The 21692-nt window shown below is 33.5% G+C and overlaps 1 protein-coding gene across 3 annotated transcripts in view; it reads right to left on the bottom strand.

Annotated features, from left to right (window-relative positions):
* LOC108965318 (calcium-binding protein E63-1) overlaps nt 1-21692 on the bottom strand; it is a 116480-nt gene that overhangs the window by 75777 nt on the left and 19011 nt on the right. For 2 of the 3 annotated variants that reach the window (XM_018927661.1, XM_018927652.1), the window contains 2 exons: nt 6724-6762; nt 6569-6608 (listed from right to left, as the gene is read on the bottom strand). In XM_018927661.1, the coding sequence (XP_018783206.1) occupies nt 6569-6608; nt 6724-6762 (79 nt within the window). Of the gene's footprint in view, nt 1-6568; nt 6609-6723; nt 6763-17231; nt 17458-21692 lie in introns of those variants that run through there. The other variant, XM_018927644.1, reaches the window with a different exon arrangement.

Raw genomic sequence — 21692 nt, 5'->3', positions numbered from 1 at the left:
TCGGACTATAACTTTTCAATGCAATTAAAATAAATGAAAATACAATTCAATACTCAAAGTACACAAATTGATCTAATCTAATTAATTTACAGCAAAATAAAAAAATATGTAAATAACGGATAATGAAATCTCGATTATCACTTTATCATGCGAGAGTATAAAATGTTCGGTGACACCCGAACTTAGCCCTTCCTTACTTGTTTAAATAAGTTTTTCATTTTCCAAAAAAACATCGGACGGTTAGTTTTGCGCCACCAGTTATAGATGATCAGGGTAACGATAAAAGTTGCAATTAGGGTGACTGTTTGTCTGTCCGTCCGTGCAAGCTGTAACTTGAATAAAAATTGCGAGTTCCTTAGTACAAAAAAAAATCGAGTTCATAGATGGGCGTAATCGGACCACTGCCACGCCATAAACCGAAATCTTATAAAGTGCCCTAACTAAGCCCAAAAGTAAGATTAATTTGGTACAGAGGATCGCAGTAGCAAGAGCTACATCTCCGAAACCACTAAAACCAAATTTGTTCAGCGCAAACATTATAAGAACTCCTACCAACAGTGTGAAAATGGAAGAAGATAACGTTGCTCACTTTCCATATAACGATACTGTTCGAAATAAATCAATAACTAATTGTGCAAGAGGCAACAAATTTTACCTCCGAGATGGTATGAGAGGGCCTTATGGGAGCCGGTGTCAAAATTGGGCAATTTCGGAGCCCGACCAACCAATTTCGACAAAATTTAGTACGAGGCATTCTTCTTACTTTCTTACATCACATTGGGAAAATGGACGAAATCGGACAACAACTACGCCTACTTCCCATATAGCATACTTTTAAATTCCACTTAATTCGTTCAGTTTCCAGTACACAAATCAATAATAAATTAATATAACGGGATACAACTTTGCACCAATAATGTGTTTAGTGTGTGCCACCTTATGACCAAAAATTGTTCAAGCCTTTAAGTATGGACTCCAGTACCTGTAATTGACTTTTGATCGAAAATGTCGGTCAATGTATGAAATATAACTGAAATTAAGGGATAAACCTTATCTTATAATGGTATGTCTGTACGTAAAAAATGGGTTGAATCGGACTAATACTTCCTTAGCTCATACTTAGTATAAAGATTTTTGAACTTCCTGGCTGATTTACACTAAATGATTGGCTTAACACCTTAAGGTATTTCCCGGACTTTGATTCTTGCAAGTTGCAAGAGTATAAACTGTTCGATTGCCCCCAAACTTAGCCCTTTATTACTTGTCCTTGTTTGATTTCGTGAATGTTCAGCATAAAAATAAAAATGAAATGTACCCATACAAAAAATCTCATAAATCTCATAGTCAGCAGGCGAATATAAAATATAATTATACATGCATACATATATAAGATGTGGCGATTGTCACTTCACCTTAGTTGACCGAATATGGATATGTTTGCGACTGCTATCATGGGCGTATTTTATTTTGACAATTACTTTTCTGAGATAATTAAAGATAACTTGCCCAACTTGTCTATATTCGCTAAAAGAGCATGTGTGTATGGGATACCATACAGATATGTATGTACGTGATGGTGCAGTAAATTAAAAATATTTTGTCTTATCTTATATAACATATGTATGTTTATATGATATGTTTTAATGATTTATATATTGTGATAAAAAGCACCCGGAAATTGTAATTAAATTCCAAGGGTAAACGATATTCCAAAAAAATTTAAAAAAATCAAGTCAAATATGAGCGCGATATGTCTACCAGTTTGTTTACAGAAGCCAATTAAGTTCGTACACCCGCAGTTCGTTTCGATTCTTGAGATGGATAAAAAATATCGAACAAATAATATGTCTCAAATTTTGAATTTTTAACCAAACTGCGTGTGCAGAATCGGTGATTCAGTTTTAATAAAACACAAGCATTGGAATGGTACACAGCCTTTCAAGACGGTCAAGAGATCGTTAAATTCATACCTCATTCTGAACGACCTTTGACCTCTTCAACTGATGAAAATATTTGAAAAGTTAATCGTTAGGAAAGTGTTAGAGAGATGTTGCGAGTCCGTTCGAATGATTTTGGTGTAAAAACGTGTTCTTGCTCGACTCGTCCCGCAACGATTACCATCGATCAAGCACCCCCAGATTCCCCAGATTTGGCTCCGTGAGATTTTCCTAGTTCTCCATATTGAAATTTCGTTCCGTGGAACCCGTTTTAAGTCGATCGAAAATAACTGAAATATGCTGAAGGAGCAGAAAGCCATCCCAAAAAGTTGTAAAGAAAAGTGTTTCGAGGATTTCGATATGTGACAAAAAAAAACGTTGGCATAAAGTTATTATTTTGTGGCGATTACTTTGCAAGCGAAAAAAATAAATAATAATCCGGGTATTTTTTTATCACAATCCATGAAGTACAGCTATTTTGTCATTTTAGTAAATTGTGGTGGTTTGACTCCTAGTCACAATTTGAGTGTAAACTACTGTTATCTAAAATATAGTTCTTAAATATGTACTTAAAAAATAGTTTACTAACATTTTATTCTTCATGTCAAAACTATTTTTAATAGCTCTAGAAACCTTAATAAGCACCTAAAAGGTGTTAATCGATTTTTAGCGAATTTGTATTAAAGACTAAAACTTGCGATTATACCATAGATGATCGGAGCTGATTTCAATAATTGTTGAAATCACAAATTTCTGCTTTTATTTTTGTGATTTTTTGCATATTTACTTATATAACATATATATGTAAATACATATCTAAATATAGCCAACTTCTAATCAAAAACTTGTGACTTCTGGCTACTACACGATTTCATTATAAAACAAAGGAGGCGCCACAAAGCACACATTGCTATCTTAGGTGAGATTGTGGAATTGTTTATTTGCACTTTTGTTTAGTGAACAAGTTTGCAAATAAGATAAATATGTTTTTCATCAACTCTGCACTCGCATTGTTTGACTGGCGATATCTTTCATATACCTACGCACTAGGTTGAATATGCTATATAATATTTATCATTATCAAACTGTTTTATAAAAAAAGTATGCAGTTTTTATCATATACGGTATGTATATATATTCCTTTATAGCAAATAGCTTAAATATCTCTAGTTAGGAGAAAATCTTTAAAATTTCGCAATGAACTTCTCAAAGTTTTAGTTTATTCATTATTGTAGTCTAAAATTCAAACAATTTCTCTGTATTTACAAAAACAGAAGCAACATGCCAATTGAAAAATCCCCGGCCTGACAACTGACGGCGCTACTTTATTTAAATCCATATGATTTTTAGTTAGAGCTAACTAACCTTTAAAAGACACGTCTATACCTTAAATTTGACAGCTATCGAACCGAAAGGCTTATAAACGAAATCATTTGGAGAGAAACAGCTTTTGTTATTGGAGAAAAAATGGATATAAAGGAACTTCGTGTGTTCATAAAATATTGATGTTTGATGTGAAAAAATACAGTTTAGTCGCGCTCAAAAGAGCCGCGCGAGCTCACTTTTGTTCAAAAAGTTTTGGAGTTGTTAAAGTGTAATAAATCTGAGATTTTGTATCGATATGTGACAATGGATGAAACACGTCTTCATCATTTCACTCCGAAGTCTAATCGGCAGTAATCCGAGGGGTCTGCACACGATGAATCTGCTCCAAAGCATGGAAATACGCAACAGTAAAGTGGCAAGGTATTTTACAATGCGCATGGAAGACTTTTTATAGACTTTCTTGAAGTAGGAAGAACCGTCAACAGCGACTATTACATATTGTTATTGGACCGCTTTAAGAACGAAATCGCCGAAAAACGGCCGCATTTGAAGAAAAAGAGAGTGCTGTTTCACCAAGCCAAAACGCCGCGTCACAAGTCAGTGAAAACGATGCCAACATGCTATGAACTAAGCTTTGATTTGCTTCCGCATCCAGTGACTATTTGCTGTCTGAACATGATTTCTATAAATGCAATAAGATGGCTCTTGAAAAGTTCTAAGAAAATCCGACGTTTTCGAGTCAAATTTTGTTCAGCGATGAGGCTCATTTAGGACGAAGAACAATCTGAAGTGATTTAAGCGCTGCCATTTCATCCAGAAAAAAAAGCAACGGTTTGGATTGGTTAGTATTCCGGAGGAATCATCGGTCGAAATGTCCTCAAAATGATATCGGTGAAATCGAAAATCACAAGATGGCGTGATATCACACTGCTCGACTTTTTCCTGCGGGGATATATAAAACCAAAAGTCTGTGCGGACAATCCCTTCGATTTAGGCCTTGGAGCGAGACATCACGCGTCACATTTTGAACAACATTTGAAAGAGACGATCTTTAAAAAATTAAGGCAAAATAATTTTCTTTCGAATGATAAAAATGATTCGTAAATTGATTAACATGATTGAAAATTATGTTTTCTGAAATTTTTCTTTTAAAAAAGAGGGAACCTCGAAATGGATCAAACTTTATATAAATAAGCTTAATCTTAATTTCATAATAAGATTTGTAAACAGATTTATATCAGCTTCAACCATTTCAAGCATGTGTAAAATCATCAAGCGTGCTTACCGCCGGTGTGTGTAATCGTACATATATTAATGTCTTTGCTAATCATTTACCGCTGTTATAACACAATGTTGGCAGAAACGAAGAGTAATTATAGAAATGTATTTGTGTACACACTGTATGGTGGTTTATGCATTTTTATTCATATTCACCGTTTCACTTGGTGCAACTATCAGCGCTTACATTTGGCATTGCGCATCGTTTGGCTTACAGCAGGCGATGCAGTGCTAAATTTATCACGTGACATAATAACTCTTGTGACAATCAGCCAACCAAGCGCTATGCACACTATGTGAACAGCGACAATGCTCGAAAAAAATATTTCAAATTTAGTGCAACGTCTAAAAATATACAAATGTACAAACGCCGCGAATAGGCGACGCAATCACAGCACACCGCGATCGATCAACAAGCGCATACTCACACTTACAGCACTAATAATAAGCATAAATGCTCGAAAATAGTTGTAGTTGTGCAAGTCGATGACAGCTACATAGCCGGTCAAAGCGGTCAAAATTCGTTGAGGTACTAGACGTATACGCAACATCGGCATCGGCATTTACTTGCTGCAGAGGTGCTATTCTTATTTTAATTCTAATGGAAGAAGAAGAAAAAGATAAAAGAGAAAGTTGACAAAATATGTGCCCAACCGTGTGGTGTGAATAACCACAGCATGAGTAAAGAACGGAAAACAGGCTAAAAATAGCTGTAGCATAGCATCTAATACATGGATGCAGTTATTATTTATAGACAAGAGTGCGAAAGTGCGAACATAATTGAGCGAATTTCAGCTTTCATTGGTATCACATTACCTTTTTTTGTAATTAACTCTCAAACTCAACTTTACCTACTAATTTAATTGATTCGGCATTGGCTGAAAAAATTTATTCACATTGGTTACCAGACAATTTGTCAATCGTTCCAAAAAGTGTTCGATTGGTTATGACATCGTGACTGGTGATGAATCGTGGATCGAAAGTAAACAGTTGTCGACTGTATATGCTGAGATGAACTGAATCCAGCAAAAGTTGCTCACGCACGAAGCACTTCAAAGGAAATGGTTGCCTGATTTTTGAAAGAAACTGGGCATGTCGCAACCATAATACTAGTACAATGCTGAACAGTGGATGCTGAGTGGTAGACAATAATTTGTTTGCCAGAGTCATCTTTCAAGAAATTAGGAAAGGCAACCTGCCGAAGAAGGACCATTCTTTAGCACGACAATACGAGTTGTCACTCATGGGCTGAAATAGCTACACTTTTGAGCTCTCCAAATATATAATATATTTGACAATCCTGGCACCGAATGAGTTTTTATGGCCGTGCGTAAAAAATAAGCCAAAAGCAAAAGTATGTATATGGATCTTAATGGATAATATAATATTTTGAAAAACAATAAAGCGATTTTTTTTGATTAATAATTATTTTTCAATAGATGTGGTTTTGTAATCCGTATCTCTAAAAAAACATTCTCAGACTGTTTTGTTATTGCTTGTCTCAGAAAAGTTTGATCACGCGTTCAAGATGCTCATCAGCAAAAAAAAACTTTGGTAAGTATCCCGGTCACCGAAGAGTGTATAATTTACGACAATGTCAAGTGAAAACGATCGTGGTAAGGCGGCGCAAATGCTAGCCATGACAAGATTGACGACTATTAAGGTTTTCCTATGTGTTTGGTGGTATTGGCTGGGAATCATCTAGCAAAAGCTGCTCACCTGCCGTCAAATCCTTAATAAGAAGTTATATAGTACTCTTAATGATAAGATTATCTAAAAGAAGCGGTTTTGTTTGCCAATAGGGAAGAACTTTTCTGTGATAATGATGTTTTGAAATTACCTTCAAAATACAATAAGTTTTCGAACAAAATATTTGACCTAAATCGAAACATTCTAACTATGATAAAAAAATATATTTAATTGAACTATATGTCGTTTCATTCAGAGAACATAAAACTGCTTTGAAGTAATAATTACACTAGAAATATTCGGTCATTAACTATGGAAGGTAAATAGTTTGCGCTCACCTTTTATTTCCACTTCTGTAAAGGGTTTCTTTTTCACAGACTGCAAGAAAATAATTTAATATATTAATTTATTAAACATAACAACAAAAATATGAAAATTTCTTATTCGATTTTTATTCTCATAATACTAATATAATTATTACTATTACGCTTACCTTTGTGGTACGTTTCCCCAGCAATGCTGTTCCCAGCATCTGAAAAAGGAAAAAATTATATATTTTTATAAAAAATTACGAAACTGCGAATGAAGTTCCCTAGCATTTCAAGGTGAAATATGTTTACTGAAGTTTATTTGGAATTTCGGTAATAAAGTTGAACGATTTGTAAAAGTTGTTCAGGCAAACAATATTGAACAAAAATTGCATGACATCTTGACACTACTCACACGTGATCTGTCAAAAAAAAAAAAAGACTATTGGAAAAGTAAGACTACTTGGATCACCCGTTGTATGTATAAACGAAGTTAGCTTACACATTTAATATAGAACAAGTAAGGAAGGGCTAAGTTCGGGTGTCATTGAACATTTTATACTCTCGCATGACAAGCTTCATCAAGAGATCTCAATTTTTACTCAAGTCAACTCTACTCGTCACCCTGATCACTTTGGTATAGTTAACCATATATCTGACGATATATACCGTTATTAGCAACTTTATTGCGAGAGTATAAAAATGATGTCCGCTGAATTACATGAAAATATCTGAGAGATTTACCGATATTTTCGGTGAAAAATTAGGTTATGTTAGGTTAGGCACTGAGTTCTTCGTGTTCGATATCAGGGACCTTGAAAAGTTATAGTCCGATCACGACAATTTTTCCACAAGGGATACCTCAGCTCAAATACCGTATTTGTGTAAAGTTTTATTCCGCTATGCATGTGTTAAGAAAATATTATATTCCAAATTTCATTGAAATCGGTCGGGTAGTTCTGGAGATATGGCTTTTGGTCCATAAGTGGGCGACGCCACGCCCATTTTCAATTTAAAAAAAAGCCTGGCTGCAGCTTCCTTCTGCCATTTCTTCCGTAAAATTTAGTGTTTATGACATTTTTTGTTAGTCGGTTAACACACTTTTAGTGATTTTCAACATAACCTTTGTATTGGTTGTTGTTGTTATTATCCAATTTCTTCCATTTCTAACTGCATATGGCAATGCCTGAAGGAAACGACTCTATAGAGTTTAGTTGTCATAGCTATAGTAGTTTCCGAGATATCTACAAAAGACTTAGTAGGGGACAGGGCAACGCCCACTTTTCCAAAAAAAAGTACGACCAAATATGCCCCTCCCTAATGCGATCCTTTGTGCCAAATTCTTAATGGATAATATAATATTTTGAAAAACAATAAATACTTTGTTATAACACTTTATAAATTTTCGGTTTCCACCATTTTGTGGGCGTGGCAGTGGAGAGATTTATCCTACTTCGAACTTAACCTTCTTATGGGGCCAAGAAATATGTGTACCAAGTCATGATATCTCAATTTTTACTCAAGTTACAGCTTGCACGGACGGACAGACGGACGGACGGACAGACAGACATCAGTATTTCAATTCTACTCGTCACTCTGATCACTTTGGTATATATAACCCTATATCTGACTCTTTTAGTTTTAGGGCTTACAAATGTTATGTGAACAACGTTATGTGAACAAAACTATAATACTCTCCTTAGCAACTTTGTTGGGAGAGTATACAAATACAGATTTCAACCAAGTTGATTACAAATAACAGCTAAGATAATTCTCCGGAACATTGCTTATAGAGGAATATTTAAAGCGAATTATCTCATTTTGGCAAGAAAGTTCTTGTGATTACATTTACGCTTTTTGTCTAGGCAATTGTGCAACGTTCATATTTCATTAAGGCTTATAAGCAGCTCGGTACTTTCAAATATATTGAAAGCCCAAAGTTTTTTCGTACCAAATATATTTCTAAATTTGCTTGTAAATACAATTTTTTAGCAAGTTTCAGACATCCGAATAACAAATCAATGCCGCATCACCCTGATACCTTAACCATACATAGCCATAAACATACATTTACATGTACATGTATCACAAATTAATTTGAGCGTTTCAAACAACCAACAGGTGTTTCTGAGTTGCGAGATTGTAGTCGTTTGCTCTAGAGGATATTATAGAACATTTTCTTTTCGATTTATTTATAACGTATAAAATTAAATTTTAAAAGTGAATTTCATTAATCTGCAGCCTTATGCACTGGGTTTAACAAGTACTGCAGCCATAGACAAATTCTATACGCATTATTAGTGAGCATATGTGATTGAATCAATTTGTGTTTATTGCAAAATACTTTCGAAAATCTTTAAAAGTTTTGTTTTGCAATTTTGCTCAAAATTCTAAAAATTAATTTCAACATTTTTCAAATTCATTAGTGAATTATAATATGCGAATCGTTGAGTAAACAAATTTGTTAAGTAGCGTCCGCAATTTTTTATATTTGGCAGCCAAAGATGTGAAAAAGTTAATAATTTAATTTCGTCATTATTAGCCGTGGGAGTGAATTTTCGCATTTATTTGTCATAGTCATGGCGTAGCACGCCTTAGAAGTCACGGGTTTTCAACATAATATATTATTTTAAATATCTGCACATGCCTCTTTTTAYTTACATACATACATATTAATACACAAAAAAATATATATATAAAAGAAGAATCTGAATCGCTTAAACAAATGCTTTCTGTAAGAGTATGGTAATATATCGTCTCTAATGTGAATAGATAGACCATCTTGCGTTTCACTGCGCACGTATCGAATCTAGTTATTTGGTGCTTTTTGTTGTAGCGAATACAAAGCGTATAAATGTGTACAAATTCAAGTTCTGCAGCAACTGAAGCCGCTCGATCTTCTCAAGCGACATTGCTCTATAGGCTCATTAAACGTTCCAAGTCGATTGGTCAGCGAGATCGCGTGATATGACACCATTTGATTTTCGGTGGGCATATGTAAAGTCTAAAGTCTCTATGGTCAATCGAACTTCAATCAGGATCAGCAAAACATCACGCGCGTTGTTCGCTTGTTACCAGTCGAAATGCTAGAACGATTCATTGAAAATTGGACTCAACGGATAACTACTCTGAGACGTAACAACATTTGAAATAAATATTCTTCAAAAAAATAAATGCCAAATAATGTTCTTTCTAATGATAATAAACATTCGCCAATAAATATGAGGTTTGTATGTTTTTCCTTTCTTTTTCTTTTCAATTTTCGTGAATATATCTCACCTAATAGAAAAGTTTTTCTTACAAGAACTGGATTTTGATCCATCAGCTTGTATGACAGCTTTATGCGATACGGATCCGATTTCGGCGATTCCGAGAAATTTGAGATCGTTATCTCAAAAAAGATGATAGCGGTTTCCGATGCTTCCAGTTGGATGTCAAAAGCTTCGTGGCAAACTTAATCATCTTTGTTCAGGTTATAAAACAGTTTTAATGATAACAATCAAATGATAAGGAGCTTACTAGAACTAGGCTTCAGGTGGTTATGTGCGATATCGATCTTCGAGTAACAAATAAAATACAATTTCGAGAAAACGTTTTATCTGATTAGCTGTGCTGTCACATTATAATTCAGTATACAAATGCGATTGTATATTGGGTATAAGCAGTTTCATTTTGTTTAAGCACAAAATTAGCATTTCATATTCTGCTCGTGTATTTATATTTAGCGGAATTATTTTTACATTTAAGTATTTCAAATACTTTTATTTGAAATTTCTCTAGTAAACATTTGAGATTTTGACTAATTACGGGTTTAAGATTTTTGTCTCGTCTTTTTATAAATTAATTGGCAATGTCGCCAATGAGGAAAGCAATAGAATAATTTTTTTAGTTAGCTAAATTATATATCGTCACCTGAAATGCAAAATAACGTAACAACATTTTCGGAAATTTACAGTGGCATGATTGAAACTCGAAATAAAATGGAACATGAGTGAAAAAATTTTTAATATTGGTTAAAACTGATTTATATCTGTGCTCAGAACCTGAAAATGTTGAACATATGTAATATTATGTATGTAATTTGAAGTAGTGAAGCGTAATCAATAAGACACTCAATTTCGAATTTTTTGATGATACGTTATTTTGCATTTCAAGTAAGTCGAGTTGCTGACAATACTTTGCATACTCATAGGTTTACTTCGCACCTCATATAACTCTGGTGATTATATACTGAGGAGACTGTTTCAAACATTTAAAACCACTTTGAAGACATAATGAAAACATTTAAATATTAAACCCCCTTTGCTTGCTAACATCAAACATACAACGTAATTTGTGGAAGAAACTCGGTCCAGAGTATATCAGGGTACTTTTCGCTTCATGAAACAATCGAAATTATTTTCGATTATATCTATTTCGTACTGCTCGAGATCTACGGTATCTGTGTATATATTTTGTGTGTATATGTACGTATAAAATGTTGTTAGCGCTGAAAAAGGAAGTCTGTCGGTTGCATTTGTAAACATCGAAAACACGAAAATTTCAATTTCATCTACAACGGCGATAAAAACAACACATACAAGACACTCATAAAACTGTACATGCTACAAATGAGCTAATCAAATGTTTTGATTTATTAACAAGCGAAGTTAAAAGCTCTTTTGGCACCTTGACATAGACAAGTGAATGACTAGGTAGACTGTGTGTAGTTCTCTAAAGCTGCAAACATCCAACCACTCATGCTTGAGCGAATAAATTTCAATAAATTTTCAAACAAACGCGCTAAATTTAAATTTTTTTCTACATTTTATTCTACATTAAATCATATATACTCAAATAAAGCGTAAATAAATTAATAACTCATAAAAACAATTTAAATCGCATTTCGCGTCGCGTGTGAAGAATAGAAAATAGTTGAATTTACTTGTGTTGTGACGCAGTATTTTAAAATTATAAAAATTATTTTTATTTTTTTGTAATATATATTTTATTCTGGTACGGATAATAAAGTGATCGAGCAGTAAAAATAACTAAAACAAAATATTAAATGAAATTAAATTAATTAAAACACAAAATATAAAGGAATTTAAGAACTTTTTGTGTGAAATGTAAACAAAAATGTATTATTTTTGTGTTGCCAAATCTGTAATTATGAAATTCTCTTTGCGCTTGTTTTTTATTAAAAACAGTAAAAAAAAAAGCATAATTTTGGCAAAAACTCAAAAGCTCTAAAAACATAATAGTTGTTTACCTTGAAAATATAAACAATATTAACCAAATTCGTCAACAGTTTTGCAAACGAGGGAAATTCGATAAATTCATGCGTGAAAAGTCTTTTTCTTTTTATAAAAATATCTTGATCTAGTAAAAAATTTGTTGATAAAGTATGGCATCACAAATTTAGAAGCTTTCCAAAATAAACAACAAAACTAACAAGTGTACTATAATACGGTGCTTACATTGTGACAAAAAAGCAGCCGAAATTTGTACTGTTAAATAAAGAAAAATATCGAACAAAGAAGTTGTTTAAATATTGTATGTCTAAATTTCGTGTACGGAATCGTTGCAAAAGTTTTACGGTGATTAATTTTTATCAAAAACACAAACCTACGAGTCGTGCAAAGCTTTCAAAGCCGGTCGAGAGATCGAAGAAAACCTCCCAAAAAGGTCAGGAAAGTGTTAGAGAGTGGACAAGGGAGCTCGTCATCCCTCGCGAGGCCGTTCGAAATATTTTGGTGAATATTTTAAATATGAAATGCATTCTTACTTGACTCGCCTCAATAAAACTGAATTTTTTCAAAAAGACTACCGTAAACAAGTCTTTTTAGACATTCTTGATCGTGCGACTTCTGATCCCAAATTCATTATAACTGCCAATGAGACATGAGCTTACAAGTTTGAAATGAAACAAGTCAACAATCATGAGAATGGACCCTATCAAGTTCTGTAATCGTGGTTTCCTGAAACCTTACAAATTTAGTCATGATAACTGCTGAAAATTTATTTCAATTCGTCCCCCTATTACTTATACTTTTGCTTTAACAGAAAGCGTAAATATTCCAATTATTAAACTAGTAAAAATTTTTTAACGACCTCTGAACTCTCTGAACTAGACACCAATGGACCTACTGTTAATGCCAGGCTGAAAATTTAGTAACGCTTTCATTAGTTAATCTTAGAATATAATAAGTACATGTGAACATAGATTCGTGTGTTTATAAAGGTCTATAAACCAGAATTTCTTTTATGAAATATACGCTGATGGCACCAGAGAGTTGCTTGATGAGTTAATTCGCCGGACGAAAAAGCAACTGCGACTAGGTCGGCTGAGCACTAAAGAAGCTACGAGAGATTGTTATGGATTATTGAAGACAAAACCAAAACACAACATGATTTTGAATGAACGTTAAATTGAGTTATTTGAAATAGCTTTCAATCTAAATATATGTAACAATAAAGTGTGTTTGAAATCCTCTTCACCTACATTTGTGTAGGCGAAAGCTCTGTAAAAAGTGGATATCGTCACAAATCTGCGTCTGCTAAATTCGTATCATTCAACCTTCCCATCCTCCATATTCTAAGCTTCAGCTTGTTTTTTCTGTATTCAGACCTAGGCCCTATTCTGTGTCTCAATTCGAAAATGTATTCTATTCGAAATTCGGATCTATCTTATAACTATGCGAAAGTTGTACCACCCTGAACCAGAATAAATACTAATATTTTTCGATTTTGCTTTCTAGAACTCTAAAGCTAAGAAATATTTTATTCGGAAATAGTATTGAAAATGCGAAAAGTGTTACCAAATCGATCGAGTTACCAAATACGAAAATTGGAATTCGTGTAATTTTTTTTCGAATAGAGTTACAGAATAGGAGCTCTGAAGAATAATCGCTGAAAGGAATCGCAGAGACTGTTTTAAAATATCTATCGTATTACATTTGTGGTGCAGAAAATCAGTTACATCGTTACAATCAACATATTTTAATAAATTTTTGAGAAGAAATGAGCATTTTTTAAATGAAACGAAATCCCAACGCTTTTGTTATATATCACCTAATGTTTAAATTTAGAACAATATAGTGATCGTATATAAGGCAATATCGTGCAAGTGTTATATGTTTACTGTAACATTTGCAAACTCCACACTTACTTGCTAATTGAATTTCTATTTAACAACAATAAACAATAATATTTTGTCTTAATCGTGATTATTAATAAATCGCTTTGAAATTTTCAAATCATATTGCGCTTTCGAATTATTCGATTTAATGTGTTAATTTGTTAATTAGATATTTAGATAAGGTGGTGCGCCAAGTCATTAGTACATATCAGAATATACATATGTATTTATGCACGTTTGACTCATATGCGGCTATTGTTGCTTATTTATGCCAATATGTAAAGTAAACAGACATTGTGGCCATGAACGTGTGAAATGAACACGATTGAGTGTGTTTTGAATTTCAATATCAGTATGATTGTGTCGGCATTGTCTATAAAACGGTAAGTGTATTTACAAATTGATTTTAAATCTTATTATTTATATATTTTTTATGTTTTTTCTTCGAATTGTTTATGTTTTCGTTCTTCATGTGAATTTCCTTCAACAATAACGTCACTGAATAAAAAAGCAACATAGGCAATGATTTGAAGTAATTAGATATGGTAGCAAGGCCTACAACAACCGTTATAATTGAGTCAGAGCATTATAAATTCCTTATCCATCAGTACAAAAAATTTGATCCGAGCAACTAACGAAATATCGTCAAGAAACCATCGCGTGATGGTTGCGATTTTTCCATACAGAGCTTTACAATCGCTTAGAAGATGTTCTATAGTGTCTCCTTCTGTTCTTCCTCATATCAGCTTCTATATTACTCATTATACGGCGTTCCCAGTCTGCCCACCAATTATACAGTGAACTGTTAGTAATCCTACCAGAGTTCTTATACTCGTATCATTCCTTTTGTATGTTAACAATCGGCAATGCGGACCATTCATGTTAAGTTTGTCTTGTTGTTCAACAACTTAGGGATTGCCTCCATCGATACACCGCTATATTTATAACATGTTAGTCGATTATAAATACGTCAATAAATAGCCGGAGGCAAATATATAGAATGTTAGAATCACTAAGATATCAAGGCCTTCCTTTACTATCTTTGACTAAACCCTAATAAACTTTAGTGATTTTAAAGCTGCTTGGCTATCTATATATTTTTTATTGTGAACGCACTTTTCAGAACAAGAAGCTTTCTTTAATTGCCATGATCTCTAGCATCTGGTATCTAATTTTTTTTTAAAAGACTCCAATTCTCAATAGATTTTCTAGTTTAAACTGATTCGTATAGGCGCTTATCGCTGCACTCCTGTCCACCTCGCCCTTGTCCAGCTCTTAACTGTAAGGAAAGGCAATATTGAGGAACGAGTTTAAGTTCAATTTTGTAGGATTACGACAATCCTTGGTAATGAGTAGAAACGAGAGCATACTTTTTTCAATACCCTTTATTCGACAGATCACGCATGAGTCGTGTCAAGCTTCGTTCGTTCAACTTTATTAAGAAAATTCACGTTCTGCAAAGAATGTGCTTCCGACCGAATAGACCACGTCCAGCATGCAGTGAAGATAATGTAGTAGCCGTAGTTGAGAGTGTAAACGAAGATCGGCGACGTTCGCAACAACTCCGACTGACGTATGGAATGACTTGGCATTCTTTGCGTCGAGATCTTAAATTGAAGACGTACAAAATACAGCTTGCCAAATTTTTTCACCAAAAAGAGCTTTGTGGGTTTGTAAAGAAGCAAAATTTACGCATTTGGGACGAAGAGTAACCTGCAGAGATTCAAGAGCTCTCATTTTATCCAGAATCATCGATCCATATTTCTGCAAAAATGATGCTAGTGAGAACGTAACCGTCAATGGCGACCATTATTGCGTCATGACCACCGACTATTTGATGGCTGAAATTGAAGTTCGTGATCTCGACGACATTTGGTTTCAACAAGACTCCCCACACTTAGCACCAATCAATAGGATTTGTTGAGAGAATACTTCGGTGAGCAGATAATTTCACGTTTTAGGCTGATCAATTGACCACCAAGATCTTGTGATGTCACACCGTGTCACACGACAGTTACCAGTCGAAATGCCCGAATCATCGAAAATTAGACTCAACGAGTGGCCCATATGAGACATGGCCGTGGTCAACATTTAAGAAATTAATGACAAAGAATGTTCTTTCGAATGATAACAAACATTAAATACCTGTGTTTTTGTGTAAAAAAAAGTCTGGAATCTCAAAATGTATCATCCTTTGGTATACCATACCAGCTGCCGTTTGTATGTTTTCCATACTTCTTATTTTCCATTATTGGCTTAAACTTAAAAAATAGACATTTCATATAAATAATAGGTCATCGGTCGAAAAATGTGTATAATTCCAACTCCATAACCCATAAGGATTTCCCGTGTTATTCTCCACAACTCCATTTTTAGACAAAGCTGGATTGAGTGATACTCAATTAAACATAGACTAAAGTTCTTTTGAAACCAATGACTTCGGTTAGAATGTAAGGTTAATATCATTCTTACGGTAAAAAAAAACTCGAACTTTTATTTGTTTACTCATTAAATATTGTGGAAACGTTTTTTATATTTGCTTGAGAATTGCAATGTTGAAGGCTAGATGGTAAAAAGCAATGCGAAATTAATGGTAAATAACAATTTTTAAACGTGCGAAAAGGCAGAAATAAAGAGTAAGAAAGCACATTAAACTATTTAAGTGAATTTAAGTAAACAACTAAAAACCATTTGATTAAACTTTGAGTTAGCACGACTAAAGTTTTCAATTTGATTAAACACGACCAAAGTTTTCAGTTTGGCTAACACATAAAATTTGGGTATATATGTATGTCTGTATAAATATTCTGTGTATGTATTATATATGTATGCTTTTATATAATACATTAACGTATGTGTAAGAGATCAAAGAATTCTATGTGATAGAAGGGAAAATCGTTTTTTGTACAAATATATTATAATAAATCAATTGATCGCATTACTATTCCAAACATAAGGAAAAACAAATAAAGCGCCAAGATATAAAGTATTTCGGTTCGGTGAATTGTAGTTCATGAGTATCACACCGAACATAACGATAGTGACTCGCGGAAGCTCCGTGAACTTGGTTAGAATGCTCTTATGCATCCAACTTATAGTCCGGATCTGGCACCAACTGTTACAGTCTATGGTGAATGATTTTTTTAGTGAAATCTTTCGAAAGTTTTTCTCGTTCGATCGTTCAGTATGTTATCAGCTTTATGCTATAGTGCTCCGATTTAAACACTATTATCTCAGACAATAAGCCATGCCATCGTGACTAAATCTCGTTAAATGAAAAAGTTGTCCAGACAAGCATTTGATTACGATCGTTCAGTTTGTATGACTGCTATAAGCTATTGTGGTCCGATATAAGCAGTTTCTGATCAATAAGCAAATTCTTGGGATGAAACGGAAGCGTGCCAAATTTCAGTTCATTTTCTCAAAAACTGCGGGATAAGTTCGGAGGATAATAGTCAGATGAAACGACAGACATCAGTTCGTCCCGTCGATCATTAATACATATACATATGTAAGTACTTTATAAGTTACAAACAAAGTCTCAAACACTAATATATGCGTCGACTTTCTTACCTTTAATTGTTGGCGTAGGCCACTCATTGGGCTCATTCAATTTCAATTCGCTTCTGCCTAAAGATTTATGGGTATTTTGTATTTTTAAGCGATATTTTGCTTTGTTATAATTTTTTGGGAAATATTTTTATTTTTATGTATAAAATGTAAATATATATATTTACGTACAAAATGTGAAGCCCTTATTTAGTTGGACTTTTGTACACAAAATTTTCAAATACATATTTTTATGTTTAATAAGTTTTCAATATTTTACACTTTTATAAATTATGATTCTAGGATTGTATATATAACTTTAAATACAACTTATTTGCACCATTAGCAATTAAATTTCACATAAAACAAATTACACTATCGTGCACAGCTTCTTATATTTCAATATACAAATGTAAGTATGTATGTACAGAATTGATATATTATATTGAAACGATATCGATATATATTGGTATATATGTATATGAGGAGTGCAGTTTTTCAACTGACTAAATGTTTTGACGCGAACGCGCACATTTTCACAAACTAAATGACTTCGAAGACTGATGAGCAGTTCTTGCACTGATGTCTATACAAGTTTGAGAAAAGTATTTAAAAAACGCATAGCGATTAGTACACCACCGCTCTCGATTTTCCTATAAAACTGTCACACTTTGGCGCTTTAAGCCGCTAATAAACTAATGCCGACACAGAACACCGCACTGCGGAAAAAAGAAAAACAAAAGAAAATCGAAAGTAGTATAATTTTCGAAATTAGCGCAATTCTGTACGAAATACACACACACGAACGATTGTGAAGATAAATCACCGAATAGACTTGACGAAATATTCTCAGTCAATAGAGTAAGTGTGCACCGAAAATACGCGCTATATTTTTCGAATGCTAACCGTTTCGCAGCGGATTTTGAAATAAGATTGAAAATTGTACGGCGAATAATGATCACCAGCAACACTACGGTGACGGCAAAGCCAAACAAATAGCGTCAACAAAAGGCAGCGGCTGAAAATGGCAAATGCTAGGTGTATAGATTGAGATCGCCCCTTGTCGGAATACAAACAAAAGCACAATGTGATGGCGAAGTCGAAAATAAGTCGGAAACAAAAATGAAAAGTCAAACATATATGAACCAAAAACCAAATTTACACGGTGCAAAAGAAAAAAAAAAAAAAAAAAACAATACAAAATTGTATTAAAAGGCACTGAATAATAATCTACAAAACATATGATAATTCACTATGCCCTCAATTCACTGCGAAGACATAATGAGCTAACAATTATATACGTATGTTATGTACATACATTTATATAGTCACATTGTTTTAAAACATGTGTGTATAAATATTTTACTAGTAATAGAACTGTTCAACTTGGAGATTTTGAAGTTCTAAGTGATTTTAATTGATTTTATATATAGTATTACTAAATACTTTGCGATCAACATTTGTAGGCCCAAGCTTTTCTTCTACGACGATTTGGACAAGAGCATGGCAGGGAATATTAAAATGCAATGGAATGAACAACTTGGGTGAAAAACTGCAAAAGTGGATCTTAAAAAACTGAACTGCTATAGAACTGAAACACACAAAGTTTCGCGCTGGGACTCGATAGAAGTGTCTGTGGAAACATAATTGGTTCAAAACTGGAAAAGTCATATGTAAAGCGGTAGAACTGAAACACGCAAATTTCCTATTGGGACTAGATAGAAGGGTCTGTAGGAACATAAATTAATTACTCAATAGTTACAGACTTGCAGGCGGCACTTGATTTTTTGATACTCGTTATTAACATAAACATTGGAAAAACGAGTGCGATTGCAAAAATAAAAGTTACAAAATACATAAAGTTTTTAATTTGAAGAAAACTAGACCAGCAAAAGCGATCTTTCTTTTGAAAATACTGATAAACTATATTTATCACTTCGTCAACGAGGATATTCTGTCTTGAAACATTTTTTTAAGTTTTCTCTTACTTTAATTTTGAGCCATGTATAGAGCTGCACGCAAGTGAGGAAAGTTCTCTGAGCGCCAACCTCTTGGTAGTAGCCAGAAACGATTCTGTGACTTATTGCAAAAGCAGTTCACGACTTCCAGCCTTAGACCAAGTATCCTCTGGATAACCAAAACACATCCGCTAAAGTGAAAAAGCGAACCATCGCTCCCCAGGGTTGTGCGCTGGGTTTAGAATCCGCCACGTAAAAAAAAAAAAAAAGAAAAGGAAGAAAACAGCCTTTCATTGCAAATTTTCTCAACAACGAAACGTTTGAAGAAACTTTCTATTTATTTTTTCATTTTAAGTATATGTAACATATTGTGAATACCCGTACTAATTGAGATTAAGTTTCATAATTGAACGTACTAATCGATCAAATACAAAATAAATATGTAAGTGTATCTAAGTAAGCACATATGTGGAAAAAAGAAATATTAGAAGATTCAGAATTGAGAAAGACAAAGAGCCAATAGTAATTTGATAGCGTTGTTGCAGCAAAAATTTTCAAAAAAAAGTTTAGTCAGGAGTTTTACACAACTTTTGAAATAAAATTGAAGAGTTGCAGTTATTAATAACAACTTTTTAAGCTTAAATATAAAGAAAGTAGTTAAAAGGCGAGCAGCTGTGTTGGTAAACGAGGAAGAAACGAAATATATATCAGTACAGACAAGCTTAACTTTCAGGATACGCTTTCATTTCTGAGTCATTGTCGACAGGTAACATATATTGGAGCTTAAAAGTTGTATACAAATTTTTCTCTCTTGAAAAAAGCTTAGGAAAGCTGATAAGTCTTGAGATTTTACGTATGTTAAAAACAATATTATGCTAAAGCCAATCCTTGATGGATAGAAATAAATTTAGACCGAGACCCAATATGTTTTGTGTCACTACGAATAATCCAGTAAACTGCGATGTGATCTTTTTCGCATACATAGATCCAAGGGTCTTTATCTGCGACTGCTGTGCAGTCTACAACAGATGATGGGGAATCTCCAGCCCATGTTGCAGAACCGGCAGTTCTCACATAACATTATACGCAAGTTGAATAGGTGATTTTTAGGCCTGCAGTGCCCAGTCACAAAGTTTTTAAACCTGAAAATGTAGTAACCATCCTTTAGCAAGTTGGCCTAGTGTATGCCTTCGAGTTGTTGCCAATACTTCTCCCTACCAGCTCTTAGTTATGAACTGATGCGCTATTCAGCAAATCAAAGTCTGCTTCCGGCGAAGATTTGTACTAGGTCTCGAAAATGTCGACCGTATAGATACAGAATCTACAACTCTGAGCTGACTAACCAGAAATGCAACAAAAGAAAGTGAACATCACGATGTCAGATCGAGAATTTTAGTCGAAAATATTGATCGAGTTTAGTACAAAAAACAAGTTTTGTATAAAAATTCTCTACATATGTATTTTAATTTCATAAAAGGTGGCAACACTGCTCAAAACGCCGGCTAAAACAAATTAAGCTAATATTTTGTTTTGTACGAATGTATGGGTATTTCAAACACACCTACACGTAATAACAGCAAATAGTAAGTATGTATATGACAATTACTGTGCAATAAGTGAGTGCTTGAGATTTTATTTTTACTTCGTATATGTATCATTAGAAAAAGAAAAAAATTATTTATGTTTACTATACAACAAGTGTTAGAGAAAACACTATTTTCTCGCTTCGCTGAGAATTTTCACCATTGAGTAAAGAAAGAAAAACGCCAGCGGTGCTGATGTTTTCATTTGTGCTCATGCGAACTTTAGGCGGAAATTGGCGATGAATGTTAACTGATCGAAATTCTAACATCTATATGTATACATAAATATGTATATATGTCTATAAATGCGTGCGAATATACATATGTATATAATTAGACATTAGAGAAAACTTTACGCGATATACATACATAAATATTGCTGTGTATTTTTGTATATTCGTGTTCAGTTTACAACGCATGAATGCAGATGACGATCCCTCCAGATTTTGTTTGTTTCATCATTCACCGATTTACATACAGACACACTTTTTGTGAAACATTAAACACACATAATGTATTTATGTATTTCGTCATTTATATTGTAATAATGTATTAATTTTTTGTTAATCGCTTCAAGGAAAATTAATGGTTTCGGCGTCAAAAATGCCTTTTAAATAGATCAATATGTAAGTAGATCTAAAAGTGGTATGCAAGTATAACCATTTATTATCATGGACAAATTGCTTGCAACAATGAACACGCTTATTGCTCGACTGACTTTTGTCGTAGGCAGCGGATTTCCAAATATGATGCCAGGTGGGTTCATTTTATTATTTATCTTTAATTTTTGAAACATTTTAAACGACTTCTACGAAAATTGGGGTTCGTTGTAAAATAAACATTAAAAGAATTAAGTGATTTTTATTGACTCGTGCAGATATTCAACTTTGTTGATATCTGACTAATACGCATGAATAACTAAAATGTAAATGTATATATATATA

The sequence above is a fragment of the Bactrocera latifrons genome, unplaced genomic scaffold (genome assembly GCF_001853355.1).
Source record: "Bactrocera latifrons isolate USDA-ARS-PBARC rearing strain unplaced genomic scaffold, ASM185335v1 scaffold_1, whole genome shotgun sequence".
NCBI classification, from domain to species: Eukaryota; Metazoa; Arthropoda; class Insecta; order Diptera; family Tephritidae; genus Bactrocera; species Bactrocera latifrons.
The sequence above is the reverse complement of the archived record's forward strand: the minus strand, read 5'-3'. Positions and strand labels throughout refer to the sequence as shown.